The sequence below is a fragment of the Sorex araneus genome, chromosome X, assembly GCF_027595985.1.
Source record: "Sorex araneus isolate mSorAra2 chromosome X, mSorAra2.pri, whole genome shotgun sequence".
Lineage (NCBI taxonomy): Eukaryota > Metazoa > Chordata > Mammalia > Eulipotyphla > Soricidae > Sorex > Sorex araneus.
The window spans coordinates 137,302,399-137,322,260 of record NC_073313.1 but is presented as its reverse complement, the minus strand read 5'-3'; the positions used below and the strand labels follow the sequence as shown (position 1 = coordinate 137,322,260).

The following is a 19,862-nucleotide window of genomic DNA, read 5'->3' as shown; positions in this document are numbered from 1 at the left end:
GGAGACTGTGAAGAGCCTAAGTAGTTACCAACTAAGTAATGGATAAGTAAGATGCAGTGTACATACATACAAACATATAGATAGATAGATAGTATACTATTTGACTATAAAGAAAGTGAAAAATTGTTTGACTGCCATTTCTGATAACATGGACAGAGAGGTTATTATCCTTCATGAAACAAGTCAGAGAAATACACTCTCTGATTGCAGTTACTTTTGTATAAAAAACTAACAGATGAATTTAAGAAAACATATGAACTTTTGGATAAGACTTATTAATGGTTTGCGGAGGGCAAGGGGAAGAGGGAGTGGATAAATCCATGACATAAGAAACAATTATGATAAAGGATAGAATTTAACCCTGTTTGGTGAATGTAATATTATATATGCGTGCTGGTTTTCAATAAAGTAGCCCGACATTTTACATTGTAATGTAATTTACTGATCATTAAAATGCTATATTAGCTAATAGCTTTTGAGTATGTCTCAAAAAAACAAATTTATAGTAAACCAGGGTGTAAGTAAAAAAAAATAAGAAAACTTTTCTGAGTTTGGTAGGAGATGGTAGGATCAGGATTAAGAGTCACTGAAACAAATTTAACATCTCTTTGATTCCCAGCTACCAACTCAGTAAAAGGAATTTAACAATATATAAAGCTCATGTTCTTATTTTTAAAAGCAATGCTGAGAGACCTTAAAATTTTTTTCCGGCTCTGAAAAACTCACTACAAATTTTGATAATTAGTTGGTACTTATTTAGGCAAATGACAATGCTTGTATTCCTTTATCTTCAAAAATTTGGCATACTATCAAACAGGATTTATTTATATCATCTCTTTTAGGGGCCTGGTGTGGGGTGACTCCAGTAAGAGGAACTGCATTTTCACATAAGTCTAGTTATAGAATGCGCCATCATTTATCACAACCTGTCTTCCTTGAAGCCTGTACTTTTCTATATTTTGATGTGACATGGATAAACAACATGGAACTGTCTGATAATAGAGATCATTGGAATATTATTCTATATAATTTATTTGATCATTTTTCATATTATTATGTATCTAGTTAGGGAATTCTCTCTGAACTGACTCTGGCATGGGGTAGTGGGGGTTGAGTCAGAGAGACTGCAAGTTATAAATGTATAAAGCAGATAAGGTTAAAAACATTGTCTGCACTAATTTAAAATATCCTTTTAAATGTAAAGTATTTGTAACTTAATATAATGATTGCATTACTAAATATCAAGAAAATATTTTCTCCATTTGAGAAAGTGATAATATAAACACTGAGTGACCAAAAAATTTACTCAGTCACAATTCACTGGTGAATTCAGGAAGAGAAATTGTTCCTTAATCTCCAGTTTTTATATTTGCAATGGATTAAAACACATCCTTTCTTTTCTGAATCCCTAATATACTATACCAGAAAAATGCACTTGTGCGTGAATAAAGTTTATGACCTTGTATTTAAGAGAATGCTCATCTCCCCTCCCCATTTTTTTGTTTTCTTTTGTCTCCTGAAATATTGAAGCTGATAAATAGTTTCTGTATGCTTTATGCATCAGAGGGGCTTTGCCATGGCCTCAGCAGGAAGTGTAAGTAAAAGTTGGGCAATGTAAAAGAATGAAGTCTGAAACAGCACCCAAAACACAATGTATTCAACCCTGTAACAGTTTTTGTCTCCTTTGAGGGGAGACAATTAACCTAAGGGTCCATACCTATCCTGTGCACCCCAATGATCTATCCTGTGCACCCCAATGATAACATAACATGATTTGAGTCATCTGAATAGGTAATATAATATTCCTAACCAAAACAGTATATCTGAACTGCCCAGAGAATCTTAGTTTTAAAAATGTTCTGGGCTCCTCTCCTTAGATATTTGAGTAGTTTTGAGTGGAACCTGAACCCCAAATAGTTGTACCAATACCACAGTGCTGTGTGCTAAACTAGTCTGTTCTCCAAAGAAAGTTTCTTGTTCCTAGGATGGGACTTTCAGGGCCTCAGGTTTGAGGAAGATGCAGGAATCATGGATTCTACCCAGTAAACAACCAGTAAAGAGATTGTGATCCAGCATCACTCTGAGGCGGGAAGAATCTCAGAATTTTCCCCTTCAACTTTTATGAAAGCAAAATTTTCTCCCCAGGAAAAAACTTAGATCTAGTGTCACTGTCACTGTCATCCCGTTGCTCATCGATTTGTTCGAGCGGGCACCAGTAACGTCTCTCATTAAGAGATTTATTGTTACTGTTTTTGGCATATCCAATACGCACGGGTAGCTTGCCAGGCTCTGCTTTGCGGGCTCCATACTCTCGGTAGCTTGCAGGACTCTCTGAGAGGGCCGGAGGAATCGAACTCGGGTCTGCCACATGAAAGGCTAAAGCCCAACCGCTGTGCTATCGCTCCAGCCCAGATCTAGTATAAATTGTTTAAAACATAGAAATAATTTTGGCTTTCCCATATGAAGTTTCAACTTACTTTTTAGTTTAGGAGGAAGGAGGTCATGTCTAAGCTATGCATGATACACATATATTACATATAAATTTATAGTATTCATTAAGCATATGTTTGTAACGTCTCATTAACTATACTGTACATCGTACATCATATGTTTAACCCAATCATGAGCAACTTTGTAACCGTGTATCTCACTGTGACTCAATTTAAAAAAAATCTAAAAAAAAACCCAATTTAAAAAAATACAAAACAAACTCAGAGGCCTTCCTCACTACCTCTTTGAACTTGCTTCCTCAGAGGTATGTGATCAACTGAACGTTCAGTTCTAGGAAGTCTTTCATTGCTGGCCTCTGCAATTCCTGTGACTCCTCTCTCTCTTTGTACCTGTTTTTCCTCCTTTCACTGATTCCCCCTCACCTCCCCAACCCGGAAGTTCAAATATTCTCTAGGGGCCCACTCTTTGATTTATTCCAGTTTTGCTTCCTCTTATCTCCTGCCCATATATCTCTGATGGAAAAAAAAAAACTATATTGTACGGAAAGGAAATCTTGGCTTGACATAGTACATAACAACAAAAGAAATAAATGGAATTTCTGGGATCTGTCTGGGTTCTAAGATAAAATGGTGTTTATTCTCTACCGAACTTTGAACATTTATATTGAAATCTGAAGTACAAGTAAAAAGTCGATGATACTTTATTGTATGAACTGTTTAAGGTGTTGAAAAGTAGTGACTTTGATGACTTGTACTGGGCTTACTATAAAAGTAAGTTTCATTTTTAAACTTTTCACATATGATTGGTTTTTTTCCAAGTACTTCACTGGTTAGTTGCTTTGTTTTCTTTTATTTTTGAAGGTAAATGAAGAAAAAAATAATTTATAAGTCATCTGAAAACCATGACAGTGGCACAAGTTCTTTATTTAATGATCACATAAAAATATTTATCTATGTAAGTAGAATCTAAGTTTTCAGAACTTCCCCCGAGGTTTTAATTTAAACTGAATATGCTTCTAGTTTAAATCTGCTGGGAAAGCTTTTCTGTTCTGTGTGCTTTTAACCTGTTTCTTAAAAATAGTCAAAACCACATGAGAACTGAGTTTGAGTCCATTTAATTGACTGAATTGTTTGAGTCCTCAACTCAATTTCCCAGATAAACACAGGACAGCACTGTCTGTAGCACTGTTGTGAGAAAATTGTTGATCAACGGGATGACAGTGATACAGTGATTACTTGCTTCAATAACTATCACTGTCACTGTCATCCCGTTGTTCATCAATTTGCTCTAGTGGATACCAGTAGCGTCTCCAATGTGAGACTTGTTGTTACTGTTTTTGGTATATCAAATACGCCACAGGTAACTTGCCTGGCTCTGCCATGCAGGCAGGATACTCTTGGTAGCTTGCTGGATTCTCCAAGACGATTGGAGGAATCGAATCTGGGTCGGCCTCGAGCAAGGCAAACGCCCTACCCGCTGTGCTATCGCTCCAGCCCAAACACAGGATAGCCAATTAAATTTGAATTCAGATAAATAAATACTTTTATGTATAATTTTATTCTAAATATTATTTGGGACATATAAGATTTAACTGGGCAGCCTCTTAATTTTTTTAGATCCTGCAACACTATGCCCAACACTAATTCCTCCTACCCTGAATCCTGAAAATAATCCTTGTATGATCTTTATTTTTCAAATAACACCTAATTATCTGCTACTGGATTTCCATTAAGTTTTTTTTTCTTTTTGAGTCACATCCAGCGATGCACAGGAGTTACTCCTGGTTTTGCACTCAGGAATTACTCCTGGCTGTACTCTGGAGACCGTATGGGATGCTGGGAATCAAACCGGTTGGCCACGTGCAAGGCAAATGCCCTACCCGCTATGCTATTGTTCCAGCCCCAGTTTTTTTTAAAGTAATAATAGAAGTTTTTGAATTAATCATTTGTGGAAAGGGTATATTCGTGTATAGTATGCATACTCTTAATACAGTGTTCTCTCTTTATAAAAGGGGAAATAGGTTCTCCTATTCAGGAACATTTTAATGATATTTTACTTGACTACCTTTATTTCATTGTTTGCATTTTATGTATATATCAATATGGATTATAAGGAGACAGATATAATTAAAAGTAATTCAGGAGCTGAAGAGCTATTACAATGGGTAGCATTCTTGCCTTGTATGATGCTAACCTGGGTTTGATCCTCAGCACCCCATATAGTCCCTTGAGCCCCATCACGAGTAATCACTAAACATAGACAGTTAGGAATAAGCTCGCTTTATGAAAGTAAGTAACATCCCCTTACTAGAACAAAATATAAATGATGGCTTTACTCGGGTACTCAGAGAGATTCTGAATGAGAAGTAACCTGAAATATTTCATCTCTGTAAGCCTCTTTCATTCTTAAACTGATAGTAATGATGGGAACTACCTTTTAATTTAAATGGCAACTGTAAAATCACTTTTGTCATATAATATATTTATAAATTTTAGGAATTTTTGTGTAGACATCTTTATAGGGCCATTCTGGTGATGTATAGTCAAGTTTCTAAGTTTGTTTTCTTTTCTTTTTTTTAAATTTTGTTGGGGATATACCCAGAGATACACAGGGGTTACTCCTGGCTCTGTACTCAGGAATTACTTCTGGTGGTGCTGGGGGACCATATGGGATGCTGAGAATCGAATCGGGGTCAGCCTCGTGCAAGGAAAACACCCTACCCGCTGTGCTATCGCTTCAGCACCCTGTTTGTTTTTAAAACAAAATGAAATAAGTTTTGTTTTGCTAAAACAAAATTAAGAACCTATCTAATATATAATTTACATGCTCTTTAATGTCCCAAATATCTTAATTGCTAATACTGAGATACATTTTAAAATCTCCTTCCCAACTGCTTCTGTCCTACATTAAAATCTTTCCACTTGAAGCTATGAGATGATTAGATTAGACAATACCTCTATCTATCTAGATTTCTTTAACAAAGAGTGGTTGTCAGACTCATTATGAATAAAGTGAAGTATCATAGTGTGATCAAATAGCATTTTTTTTGGCTGTAGAAATTGAATTTATAATTGTCCCGGGGAGGATTCTTCTAATACCTTAGATAATTAGTGAAGTTCTATTATTAGTGGTATGAGTAAACATTATGGTAGTAATAGTAGTAGTAATAGTAGTAGTAGTAGTAATGGTGAGCCTTAGCAAGAAGAGGGGAGAGAAACTCTATTCAAAGTGTAATTCTCTAACACTTCCTTCTGTCTCAGTTATATACCTTGCACATTTATGTTCCTTACACAATTATGAACCTTGCATTTCATAAATAAATACGTATCAGACTTTTGAAAGAAAGATGAGAGGGATTCAAGAAGTTTTATCTAAGTTTTGGTTTGCTATAAGATGTACATGTTTTTAAATGTATGCAATTGCTATAATCTCTCTTGAAATTTTAAAGTTCTATATTAAGTCTTACATAAATAGAAAAATGTCTATTTCTTACAAACTCTATATTAAGGTAAGGATTTAATTTACAATATCAGTCTCATTTGTTTAACTGAAAAGGATATCTTTTTAAAATAGCCTTTGTTTTCCAGGTTATTGTAACAGATGTATGATACCTTTATTGGGTACAGTGACAAGAAAAATATAAGATATGATTACATCTGTTTTATGAATCCTCTTTGGGGTTTATACAATCCTGCGCAAGTTAAAAATAAATAGGTTATATGCCCAGAATTTTGAGTGCCTAGATATGACAATTTAAACACCTGATATTTGATCATTTTAATCTGTTTTATAAATTCTAAGGAGGTATGTCAATGTATTTGTTGCTTTGTGAAAATTTTGCATTAAAGTTTAGATGATTAAAATGTTTTTCAAAGCTTTATTGCCAGAAGGAAGGACTTGGTGGGGTGAGGTGTAGTAATTTAGTTGTTGATACCATAAGCCTTAACACTATTATAACTTCCTAAACTATAATTCTAAGAAAGGGAAAAGGAGAAAATAATTTTTTGAGATAAAAGTGACATGTTTTAATTTGAAGTATGTAGAGTGAATAAGACTTAGAATTTTGTTTGCATGAAAACATCTGCAGTGTGCTAGGGAGGTAACTTAATATGTGGGAGATCCAAGTCTAATTCCTGGCACTGCATGGTTCCTATGTGTGGTCCCCAAACTAAAAGTAAACAAATAACAACCTCCTTTATATGTGTATTAACAGATATTTTATTCTAAATAAAATAGAATAGTAACTAAAATAAGAATACTCAAAGAATATGTGCAGCCTGATTGATCCAACATCTACTATATGAAACTCTAGTATTGACAATGTTAAGGATTTAAATTGAATATTGAAGACCACCATGGATCTTTTAAGTGCTATCAACTTGTATTCTAGCTGTAATTTAATTTTAAAATTGATTTAAAGTAAACAGGATAGATCTAAAAGCTATCTAAAACAGCAGGAGATAGTACTTACTGCTTGAAGTGGAGTGGCTTGGAACAGCAAACACATTAATTGGAAATTAATCTATCAAGAGATGACAGTTCATATTAAGTTCTCATAGAGTCTGTTTGTTTTTAGGGCCATACCCTGTGTGTGCAGGAAATGTTCTTGACTTCTTGCTCAGGGGTTGATCACAGTGGTGCTGGGGGTAACCATGTGGTTCTGGGTATTGAACCCAGGACCCCATGATTAAAAGCATTTACTCAGTCATATCTCTTCGACACTCACAGTGTGAACCTTTCTAAGAATTTAGAGAAGGTGTTTATTAAGGAAAAGTTATAACTAGGCTTACTTTCTTGGAGACAATGAAGGTGTTAAAATTCTAAAGTAAAATAACAGACTTGGATAACTGATCACCTAAGCAAATAAAATTTTCTGTATAATAAGTTTAAGCATAGCCATTACAAAGTCAAAAACAAATAATTGATATGTATCCTCAAGATGTTGTAATAGATATTTCTTTAAGACCAATACAAACTTTCTTCCATATTGAAAACTTTGCTAGATGCCCAGGGAAATTCATATAGGTCTACCAAGCAGGACAGTAGGTTCCAGTGTTTTTTATGCTTCACTGTGTTTTTTCCTCCTTTGGAGAGCATGTGTGAAGATTAATTATAGAAAGAAAGATGTTAGAGTAATAGTGTAGTTTTATTTGAAAACCACAGTATGGAAAATAACCTTTTAAAATAGGCTCTCACGTGTAAAAATAGGTGTGTGTAGATAAGCTTTCTGAATTTAGAGAATATCTACATATAAATAATACAAATTTATGTTCTTCCTCTTGCTCAATTATGGTCCGTAATTTAGAGAGTTAATGTCTGTAATATGATAGAACTGTGGTTAATCTAAGAAATCTAATGTCATTTGTTGACTGGGTTATTTCATTGCTTTTCTTTGGCAGTGAAAGCAAATGCAGCTTGGAGAAAAAGGGTTATGATTAATGGTATACTGAGATAATATATGCCTGCATATGCCATTTTGATTCTGTGTTGAGGAATATTTTAGGTGTGCTGTGGATAGGCAGATGGGGATTTTGAAGCACATAACTGTAAATCAGTCTGTTTTAGTCAGATCATCTAACTTATGTGGAAAAAGAGGAGGAACAATACCAGATTTTTAGACAGAGAGAAAAAAGTCAGTCTTTCAACATTCCCTTTTTAGTTGATTAACAGCTTGTGGGTAGGTGAAACCCTGAATTATTATTCTGGATACTTCAGGATAGAAAAGTACTGACCAGAAAGAAATGAGCAAGGAAATGGCAGAAAACTTTAGTGAGTAAAGAGTTTGAAGAACGAAAATGACAAAAGGAAGAAATTATGTATAGTTTAAGAAGTTTTTCCAGCAGTACCAGTTCTGGAATATATCCTGGGGGCACAAAACCACACAGCAGAAACACTATCTGCACTCCTATGTTCATTGCAGCACTACTCACAATAGCCAGAATCTGGAAACAAGTGCCCAAGAACAGACAAATGGATAAAGAAACTATGGAGATCTACACAATGGAATATGACACAGCTGTTAGGAAAAATGAAGTAATGAAATTTGCCTGTAAATGGATGGACATGGAGAGTATCATGCTGAGTGAAATAAGTCAGAAGAAGAGGGATAGATATAGAATGAATGCATTCATTTGTGGTGTATAATATATATGTATATTTTACATAATTATTATAAATATAGTTATTATATATACTTATGTTAATCTTGTTATATATAATATGCATATTATATATCAGAAGATAGGGAAAACAGGGGCTAGGAGGACTGGTCAAAGGTTGATATCAACCACACGTGTGGGGGATGGAGAGTAGGTAAGATAGAGAAGGGAACAGTATGACAATAATAGCTGGAAATGATCACATTGGACAAGAACTGAGTGCTAAAAGTAGGTAAAGGGATATTTCTGATAACCTTTCAGTATCTGTATTGCAAACCACAATGCCCAAAAGGATGAGAGGGAGAGAGAGAGAGAGAGAGAGAGAGAGAGAGAGAGAGAGAGAGAGAGAGAGAGAGAGAGAGAGAGAGAGAGAGAGAGTGCACCTGCCATAGAGGCAGGCTGGGAAATGAGGGTGGGGTGATGGGAGAGAAACTGGGGACACTGATGCTGGGAAATGTACATTGGTGAGGGATGGGTGTTGGAACACTATGACTGAAACCTAATCATGAACAGCTTTGTAAGGGTCTATCTTACAGCGATTCAATTAAAAAAAATTGTTTAAAGTGAAAGAAGTCTGGGAAATTAGTGTGATATTTAAAGCAGTATCAAAGATGATAATTTATTCCAGAAAGAATTAAATGCAAACTAGATGGGTTGTTTATCTTCATAACGTGGGTTTTAGATCAAGAGGAATGGATGGGGGGCAGGGAATTAGAAAATCTAGTTTTCTTACAGCGAAGTTGTCTCTTAGTTTGAGCTGTGGATTTGCTGTTACCTTCCAGGGAGAGCTTTATGCATCTTCTGGTTAAATAATAAGTAGTTGGAAGATTATAGTTTTTAAAATGTCCATTTCAAGGTTTATATCAAGTAAGCACTTAATATCAATTATGTCATTTGATTAAAATTTCTGTATCTTTGTGAAAAATATCTTGCCTCAGTAATAATCTATACATTTAAAGCTTTAGTTTGTAATGCATCTGAATATTAATGACTAGTGTATTAAGAAATATTTTACATTAAAACTTTCCTCTAGACTAAAACTTGTGCTACTTTTTTTTTAGGACAGCCAGTAGAGGGGACTTCATGTTTTCTGCGGATCGTTTGGTAGGTGGAGGATTTACATTCTCATTCTGTTGTTCCTTGTGATATAATCACATTAGGTTTTAAGGGGAATTCTCGTTCTGTAGCATTCTGGTTGTGAGAGATTATTCAGGTAACCATCTCACTAGGCTTTTGAAGTTTCGTTGCTACTGTTGCATAAGCTCAACTCCAACTCATTTTTTGTCAAAGTATGTCCCATTCATTTATTCTCTGTGGTTCTGAGGTACCACAGATTTGGTAAACTGACCCTGAGAAACACTTAAATGCCTGATCTTAGATCAGTGAAAAATATTTTAGGAAACTAAAGAAAACCAAAGAGAACTGGTAGTTACCTTTTTCATACCATCTGATGCACAAGCACTAATACTCCTCTTGTGCTTTACATTGAAGGGGTATAGTTTATTTTGTGTGTGTGTGTGTGTGCTTTGTCAGTATGTAAAGTACTAAAGTTGTCTAATTGTGCTTTCCTTAGGACTTTTGTTAAGGACTAACAAAGCCTGTTTCTTATCTAAATGTGATCTGAGATGCTCTCAGGCCAAATTCAGTTGTCCTTAGGCTAAGCTCTGTATTTCCTTCTTATGTTTGTGTTCAGTGCCTGGTAGGATACTGACACATTTTCTGCTCTGATTATTAGTGTTTGCCCATTAAAAATACTGTAATAATGTAAAGCACTTACTAGGAGTTATAGCAGTGCAGAATATAGACAAGGTCCCTGATCTTGTGGAGCTTACAATCTAACTGTTGTTGTATTTAGTTGGGGAAAGAAATAAAAGTGGATTGTTTAACCTCACAAGTGTAATCATTAGTAGAAAATAATTTATTAAAGGGAATATTGTGGGCAGCAAGACGAAAAAGACATGACTTTTTTAATTTAGATTTTCTCTTGGGAAAGTCTTCACTCCGAAAGAGTATAGAAAATTCCTGTTCTATTTTTGACTTAAATATTTTTGGTTCAGAGGTCACTTCTATTTATAATTATTTGAGCATGAAGGTACAGTAATAACCCATTAGTTTCATATAGATCATAGGTAGTTAATATTCCCAGAGTGATAGATAATTTTATATATTGTTATCAAAGCAAGAGAACAGGTTCAACGAGGAATGAACTTGTGTCTAGGGTGGTTGATGTAGGGAAAACTGAGGTCTTATTTGGTGTCCTCTGGCAGAAAAATGGCTTCTTATCTCTTTTGCTTATCTTGTGCCCTCTTTCTATACAAAATAACAGGTTGATTGTTTTAAAAATTGTAGAATGATTCCTTGAAAGGCAGGTGTTATATATTAGTCAAATAATACCAATAAGCACCCATGGCATAACCACTTGAAAAGATGGTAATTGTGTCTTCTCTGTTCGCTGCAGTTAGCTTTCATTATTCTGATACTAAGGTGACTACTGTGATTTTAGTAGGGTCAGTCCAGGCATCATGCATTGAGAATTTTTTCTACACTGTCTCTTCTAGCACATGGGTGCTATTAGATTTGACAATAATTCTAGTCTGATTTTGTCATATTTGACTTCTCTGGCATTAGTATCTTTAGTTCTTTGTATTTTATTTACTCAGGATTTTATGTTCTCTCCGACGTCATGAACACACTAATTTCAGTTGCACTCTTGAACACACCTAGACTCAGAAGTAGGATTCTTTAGAAAAGTTTTTCTAGGAGAAGATTTAATGTTATAAAAGACAAAATCCTCTTCCTCCCTTGCATAAGAAGTTTTCTCATAAGAAGCATTACCCTCCATAGAAGATGGTGGCTAGAGGTAAGGGTATGTTTTCATGAGTTTTGCATATAATTTTCTTGAGGTTTATGAACTCTTTGGTGCTTCAGGATGACAAAGTACTGACCAATTGAGCTTTGATCCTTTTAATAAAAGCAGGATGATATATTGTGATAACTGAGCATGGGGCCTCTCATTTCTCTCTGTTGTTCCTAATTCTCAATCTATAATGTGCTATTAATTGGAGAAAATGTGCACTGCAGATTCAACACTGCCTTTTTGGGTGGTAAACTCTAGATGATCATAAGAATTTTGTCTTATTTATAGAAGCTGTTTCTTGTCTCCTTAGAAGTCTTGTCTTTAGCTATGAAGCAACAATGAGTTCTACTAGATCATAATGCAAATTTAATAAGTTGGCCCAGTTGAATCCGTTCATTCATTTCATCATTAGAGCTTTCTGGTTTATTTCACTATAGAGAGACTTTAAAATAATACAACATAACAATTTTAGAGGTAATAAACATGGCATAGAAGTTCACAGTGAGTACTTGCCCCAGAGTAATTAGAGATATGTTACTTCTACAGGTACCTGCATTGACTCTTGTCACTTGCTATTATTTTACATCTCTCATATTGAAGCATGAATTGACTGAATCAGAATCAGAACAGTCACTCGAGCTTTTTGGTTTAATAGTATGCCTAACCAAGGTTGGATACCTACCAATGAGAAGCCTGGCTTAAAGATCTATCTTTCCATGTAACATATGATATGGGTCCCCATCCAACCTGCTTAAGCTAAATGCTTGCTCAGTATGTTAAAGATTTTTGGCCAAGTATTTGGCTGAGGCTAAGCTACAGGAGATTCTTGGCAGATTCTTAATTCATTCTTCCTTTGACTCTCTAGATCAGACTTGTTGTGGAAGAGGGATTGAATCAGTTACCATACAAAGAATGCATGGTGACCACTCCAACAGGTAATCAGGACCATTACTCTCATAATCTCACACTTCAGAGACAGAATTGGGGGGAAATAGAAGGAACATGTGAGTAAATCTGTTTAAGCTGAGGAGTCTAGTGAAGCTTTTTGTTCAAAATTAAACAAAGACACATTTTGTAATTTACATGAATAATTGTTTGTTAATGGATTGCTTGTCAACTCAAGTTAAAGGTTAATATGTATTCTTCAACTTGGAGGTGTTGTCTTTGAAGGTAGTCCTTTGGGTCCAGAGTTAAGAATTGCTGGCAGCTTATCTTTACCTCTGTGTTGAGGCTGCTGGTGTTAACTAATGTTGAAGCTGGTTTAACTTTGAAACTTCAGCTAAAAGAATGAGAAGCTTTTTTCAACCTTGTAATTATATGAGAAAGCTTATTTACAATGTATGAAATTCACAATAAAATAATAAAGCAATGAGAAAAGAATGAAGAGTTAAAAAAGAATAAGAACAAAATTAGAGAAGGTGCTTTGTTCTACTGTCTAATAAAAAGCAAAAACCCCTGTTTCAGGTACATGAAATAATGGAATCTTATCTATTCAAAAATTACCTTTATAAAAAATGGGATTGAGCGTGCTGCATCTTAATTGAGACAAATTCAGAATGAAAACATGTGTGAAACAAGCCTTGTTAACAAGTACTTCAGCCTCTATCTTCTACTTTCTTTTTGGTGGAGGTGGGGGCGGTGTTGGCACATACTCAATGGTGCTCAGGGCTTACTCCTGGCTCTGTGCTCAGGGATCACACCTGGCAGTGCTTGGGGGACCATATGTGGTGCTTGGGATTGAAGCTGCCTGCAAGGCAAGCAAGGCTGTGCTATCTCTCTGGTCTTGTATTCTGCTTTTTAAGGCAGATGGAGACTCATAAAAACAGACAGAATGAAGAGGGAGAGTCTGCTGTGGTTCACGGTAGGGAACCCATTTGAATTGATGAGGTTCTTTTGTGGGTAAATGATTAAAAGTTTGTGTCTTATGCTCTTAAAAGTTCAGTAGCTTTGGACACCAAAACCAAAAATGTTGATCAAAATTGTATCCATGTTGCTGCAACATTTTTATGCTGAACAGCTACATTTTAAAATGTTCAAGTTAGACATTTTTGGTGAATTTGAAGATGTATAATTTCTACTTTGCAAACTATGTAGACACCCACCTGAAGAATGCTATTCATATTATTACATGGTGTTCAAAGTCAACTTGACATTGTTATTCAGCTTTTAAAAGGAAGAGGTATTGGATAAGATATAATGGTTTTACAAGACTTGAAGTGGAAATGTTGCAGGGGTGTTACAGCATTCTTGTACTGTAATGATCCTCCTCTAATTTCAGCTTGAGGAATCCATACTTGAATATAATGCTATATGTATAATGGTAAGTTTTGTTACCACTCGATGAAGTACATTACTCTCAATTATCTATACAGATGGTTTTAAAAGTTTTTTAAAGCTAATGTTGGTATATGAAAGTGTAGATGTTTATGTTTTAGGGTTTCAAAACTTCATACCCACTACCAAAGTATCAATATCCTACCCACAAGTTTCTTATGAAGAATTGATAAATAAATGAAAGTATGATTTTTTATTACTATCTCAGGGAACCTAAGATATAGTGTATCTGTATAAGGGTTCTATATCAATGCTCTATATCAATGAACTTTAGCACTGTATAATAAAAGTAGGTTGCTTCAATAGAGGAAAATAAATTCTTTGGTTTTATTCCCCAACAGGGTACAAGTATGAAGGAGTGAAATTTGAAAAGGGAAATTGTGGGGTCAGCATAATGAGAAGCGGTAGGTTTGCATGTATATAATTTTCTCTTTGCACACATACAAATAGTTGCAATTTTCCAGGGCAGAGGTGAGCTCCTTTGTTATTGGAGCCTACCTTATTGTCTCTCACACTCATGGCCTGTATGCTGTATGTTGTTGAGTTTTGCTAATTTTATCTATAGAGCATCTTTACAGACATCTCCAACGTCAAGCTAACTTTCAAAGAGATTGAGTGGGAGGGTGTGAGGATAGAAAGGTGTTATAATGCTATCTTGGGTTGAATGGGACAGTTGGAAGGCCAATAGAATAGGACACAAATTCAAATGTGACTCAGAACACCTTTATTTTATAAATCTTTTGTGGAGTAATCCTACCCTGTCAGGAGTTGGACTGAATGTTTTATTTTTAGTTTTGTACTTCGTGTTTGGACAAGTAGACAAAAGCACTCACTCTCATTAACTCTAGGAATTTTCAGTTGCTGGTCTTCAAAATATTGTGTTTCTCTTTGAGTCTGATTATTCTTTTAAGTCAAATTTTGTGAACTAAAATCACATGCCCATGGCTGACCCAGGTCCATTCTAGGCACTACACGTGGTCCCTTGAGGCCCAGTAGGAGCGATCCCTGAACACAGAGGCAGAAGTAAGCTCTGAGATGGCAAGGTGTGATCCTACAACCAATAAATATATAAATACATTACAAATAAAATAAAAATAAATCACATGCCTTAACCTGTCACATTGGGATGGATAGTTATTTACGTTTAGCAACTTAATTGACTTTTTTGATTAATATAAGATAGGGTAAAGGCCAAATTACATGTACTTGAAACAGATTACCTTTTTTCCCCAGTATTGTCATGTATCTGTATATTTGTGTTTTTTCCGTGTTTTCTTGCTTGCTTTTTAAAAGATTTTTAATCTTTTAAAAATCTTTTAAAATCCCCAGCACTGAATCAATGCTGGAGCGATAGCATAGCAGGTAGGGCATTTGCTTTGCACGGGGCCAACCCGGGTTCGATTCCTCTGTCCCTCTCAGAGAGCCTAGCAAGCTACAAGAGTATCCCGCCGGCAGGGCAGAGCCTTACAAGCTACCTGTGGGGTATTTGATATGCCAAAAGCAGTAACAACTAGTCTCACAATGGAGACATTACCGGTGCCTGCTCGAGCAAATCAATGAACAACGGGAGGACAGTGCTACAGTGCTACACTGTGAGATAGACCCTTACAAAGCTGTCCATGATTAGATTTTAGTCACACAGTGTTCTGACATCCACTCCTCCACCAGAGTATGTTTTTCAGCTCCAGTGTCCCCAGTTTCCCTCCAATCACCAGCCCCCTGCCAGCCTGCCTCCATAGCAGGCACTTTTCTTCTCTCTCTCTCGCTCTCTCTCTCTCTGTCTGTTTCTCTCTCTCCCTCTCTCCCTTCCTCCTTCCCTCCCTCTCTTTCCTTTTGAGCATTGTGGTTTGCAATACAGATACTGACAGGTTATGAGGTATATCCCTTTACCTACTTTTAACACTCAGTTCTTGTCCAGCGTGACCATTTCTAGCAATTATTGTCATACTGATCCCTTCATGTTTTAATACATAGTCACATTCCCTTTTTCTCCTTTTAGAAGTTCTGTTTGTGAACAATTGAATATGTTTTTTGAGGGAGGCCCACACCTGGCGGTGCTCAAAGGTTATTCCTGGCGTTGTACGCAGGAATTACTTTGGCAGTGCTCAGGGAACCACATGGGATGATGAGGATCAAACCCAGGTCGACAGTTTGCAAGGCAAATGCCCTACCTGCTGAACTATGGCTCCAGCTGCATAATCGAATATGTTAAGGAAGGCAGAAGGTTTTATCTCTCTATTTTATAGAAGGTAGCTCTTAATCAGTGATAGCATTCTCAGGACAGTGTTTTTCTACCTTCTAAAATCAGTGACTAAAGTCAAGATGACTTTTTTTAACAATAAATAAATAAAATATTTATTTATATAAGCTCAAAAAATCATGAGAAAAACACATAAAAATGATACAATGGAGAATCACAGGGATCTCAGTAGTAGAAAAAAAGGGTTGACTAACATAGGATCACAGGTCTTAATAAGGAAGTTAAGTATCTGGAATCTCCGACATTTCACTTGTAGATGAAGGTGGTGCAGGCATAGCACTCTAGCCTTACGCACAACAGAAGATGGTTCAGGTCAATACCCCCCAGCAAAACCAACTAATCAAGTGATGCCCTATCAATTCTAGCCATCCCAGGCAACTGGTCAAGGGAATGACATAGCAACCTAAGGGGGCTCTTTTCTTGCCCACTGATGGTGCAAGTGACAGAATAAGCTCCAACAGTGCCAGGTAGCCTAGAGAAGAGATTTCCATCCCATTAACCGGGTATAATCCATCCTCTCTCAACCCAAACCAGTATTTCAGGTCCATAGAAGCCAGTTCTGTCTCCATGGGCAAAACAGGCAAAATCAACTTGAGTCTAAGATGACTTTTAAGTCATCTGCCTTTTCAGTTTGGCTCTTCCTGCCTAAAGGAAGCAGCATGGTCCATGTGCCTCTAGTGTATATAACAGATGACATGGACTGATGCATTGACAGGTAGTTTTTTGTTTTGTTTTGTTTCGTTTGAATTTCTGATGATTTTTTTAATTACAAAGTTATTCGGGATTGTGTTTCAGATATACAATATTCCAACACCCAATTCCTTCACCAATGCTCATCTCCCTCCACCAGTGTCCCAGTTTTCCTCCCATTCCCCTGCCTGCCTCTGTAGTAGGCAATTCTTTTCTAGCCCCTCCCCTCCCTTCCCTTACCCTCCTCTCCCCTTCCCTTTCTTCCCCTCCACTTTCCTTCCCATCCCTTCCCCCGTTTTTTTGAGAGGCCATACTGAAAAGTGCTAGGGATCACTCCTGTTGGGGCTCAAGAGACCATATGGGGTGCTAGGATCGAATATGGCTCAGTGCCCTACTTACTGTACTATAGCTCTGGCTCCCTTTTCTTTCTTTTCTCTTTAGCATTGTGGTTTACAATACTGTTACTGATAGAGTATCATGCATGTCACTTTAGTGTTCCCTTTCCTATGCCATCCTATCCCCCCACCCCCGCAGTGGCAAGCTTCTTACTGAAGACAGGCTCTCATATTCTTTATGGACAGGTAGTTTTTATTTTTATTTTAGTTTAGTTAATCAGTTTAATAACTGATTAACTAACAGCAGTAGGGCGTTTGCCTTGCACATGGCCAACCCGGGTTCGATTCTTCCAGCCTCGGAGAGCCCGGCAAGCTACAAAGAGTATCTTGCCCGCACGGCAAAGCCTGGCAAGCTACCCATGGCGTACTCAATATGCTAAAAACAGTAACAAACAAATCTCACAATGGAGGCATTACTGGTGCCCGCTTGAGCAAATCGATGAGCAACGGGATGACAGTGACAGTGACAGTAAATAAAATAGATTTTAGTTTAGTTAATTTGGGGAGAGGATCACACCTGGTGGTACTCAGTGCTTACTCATTTCTGCACTCAGGGATCACTCCTAGAGGGCCAAGGGGGAACCATGTAAAGTGTTGGGCATCAAACCCCGTCAACCATGCACAAGACTAGCACCATACCCCCTGTACTATCTCTTCAGCCCCCTTGACAGGTATTTTTTGAAATTATTTTTATTTAGTCGCTGTGAATTTACACAGTTATTCACGATTGGATTTCAGGCATACAATGGTTCAGTACCAATACCTACTCCAGTGTTCACTTCCTTCCACCACTGCTGCCCCCTCTAACCCTATTTGCCTTCCATTCACCAGTCTGCTGCTTCCTGAAGCTCTTTAGTATGGTGTGTGTGTGTGTAAAGTTTTTGCACTGGGGTTTATAGTACTCTTGCTGATACATAGCACTTTACCACCTTTCAGTACCACCTCTTCCTCCCAGTCGAATGCTTCCTACCACTCAGCAGCTAGATTTTAACCTTTGTAATTATGCTGTTAGAAATTCTTTTATTGATACTAGTGATTGATACAAAGTTCCTTTAAATAAATTAAAATAGTTGATTTAAATAAAAATATTAAATAAAATATACTAGCATAACATTTATACAGCCTTGAAGATGGTGTGAAAATAAGTGACTTTTAACCAATACTTTCTTAAGAAACTCATAATCAAAAGTAGCTTTGTGATCAGATACCTAAGGTCTTGGTTGCATTTTTTTAGGAAGGAGGGGAAAAATTTTGAAATTGTTTGCCAGGAAAGCTTCTGCCACTAAAGTCATTGTCTAAGATATTTCCCAAAGAGGCCTTGATCTCAAAGAAGCTCTTTTGGCCTGTAGCCTCTATTACATGCAGCTTTTGTATTTTTTAGATTGAATGTAAAAGTAGGTGTTGTAAATACATCTTAAAATAACAGCACAGAAATGTTTCTTATATTGGAAAGTTCAAGGAGCAGCTTAACAAAATCCCTTACTTCCTGTAATTATGGAAGCTTGGCAACTCTAGAAGCCAGCAATGAAACTCACTTAGTTTAGTTTAACTAACCCTTATCCTAGTTTCACTGGCCTGTGAGATAAGTATAAAATAAGATGTCAGAAGTAAAAGCTGTTAGCTTAAGTAAAGTTGCTTCCATCTTGACAATGTTCTTTTTTTCCAAGTACCACTCACAAACACTGCATTGACTTCTTGGACTTTCATTCTATCTCCCCTTAACCGTTTTTCACTTTTTATGTCGGTTTTCAAGGTGAGGCAATGGAACAAGGTTTACGAGATTGCTGTCGATCCATACGAATTGGAAAGATCCTGATTCAGAGTGATGAGGAGACGCAGAGAGCCAAAGTGTATTATGCCAAGTTTCCCCCAGATATTTACAGGCGAAAAGTCCTTCTGATGTATCCAATTCTTAGTAAGTGACTTGAGCTTAATTTGTAACTTTCAGTTAGGATATATATTCAACATACTGCCAGTTTCACTAAAGGTAAAAAAAAATCCACCCCACCTCCCAAAACGCAAAAACTGTTTCTCAGTTGAATTTGGAGTTGCCCAAGGAAGTTCACTGGGGAATTTTTATTATGTAAAAATGAGAATATCTATTAGTCAAATTTTATTAGCTTCAATGAGCTGTCTTGAATACATCGAAGTAATGGATCTAATGAGGCAGAATATGTAGAATACAGAAAATATTGAAGCATATTACCTCTAAAGACAAATAAGTATACATATGATTTTCTCAAATATTTATGCTCTTTGAAGGTAATATTTTTTCTCCTATTATATTGTTTCCTAAGCTTTAATCACATGTGGAACCCTGTAGGTCTCAACACTGAATAAATTTACAGCTTGTTTTGCATTTGAATACTGAAAGTATTTGTCATATCCATTATTGAAAATAAAAGCCCTGATTAAAAAAAAAAAAAACAGGCACCATGAAGCTTTACCTGTAACATTTTTTTACAATATATTTTTTAATTGAAGCACCATGAGGTGCACATTTACAAAGCTGTTCATGTCAGGTTTCAGTCAAACAATGTTCCAACATCCATCCCTCCTCCAGTACACATTTCCCACCACAAATGACCTCAGTTTTCCTCCCTCCACCCCCACCCCTACCCCCACCCCCACCACAGACTGTCTCTATGACTGGCAGGCACTTATCTCTGTCTCTCTTCTCTTGTGGTTTGCAATATACACTGTGAAGTTGTCGTGTT

General features: G+C 36.5%; 1 protein-coding gene across 3 annotated transcripts in view; it reads left to right on the top strand.

Annotated features, from left to right (window-relative positions):
• UPRT (uracil phosphoribosyltransferase homolog) overlaps positions 1-19,862 on the top strand; it is an 85,857-nt gene that overhangs the window by 48,344 nt on the left and 17,651 nt on the right. For all 3 annotated transcript variants that reach the window (XM_055121379.1, XM_004620917.2, XM_055121378.1), the window contains 4 exons: positions 9,671-9,713; positions 12,332-12,401; positions 14,142-14,204; positions 18,899-19,060. In XM_055121379.1, coding sequence (XP_054977354.1) covers positions 9,671-9,713; positions 12,332-12,401; positions 14,142-14,204; positions 18,899-19,060 — 338 coding nt within the window. The remainder of the gene's footprint in view (positions 1-9,670; positions 9,714-12,331; positions 12,402-14,141; positions 14,205-18,898; positions 19,061-19,862) is intronic.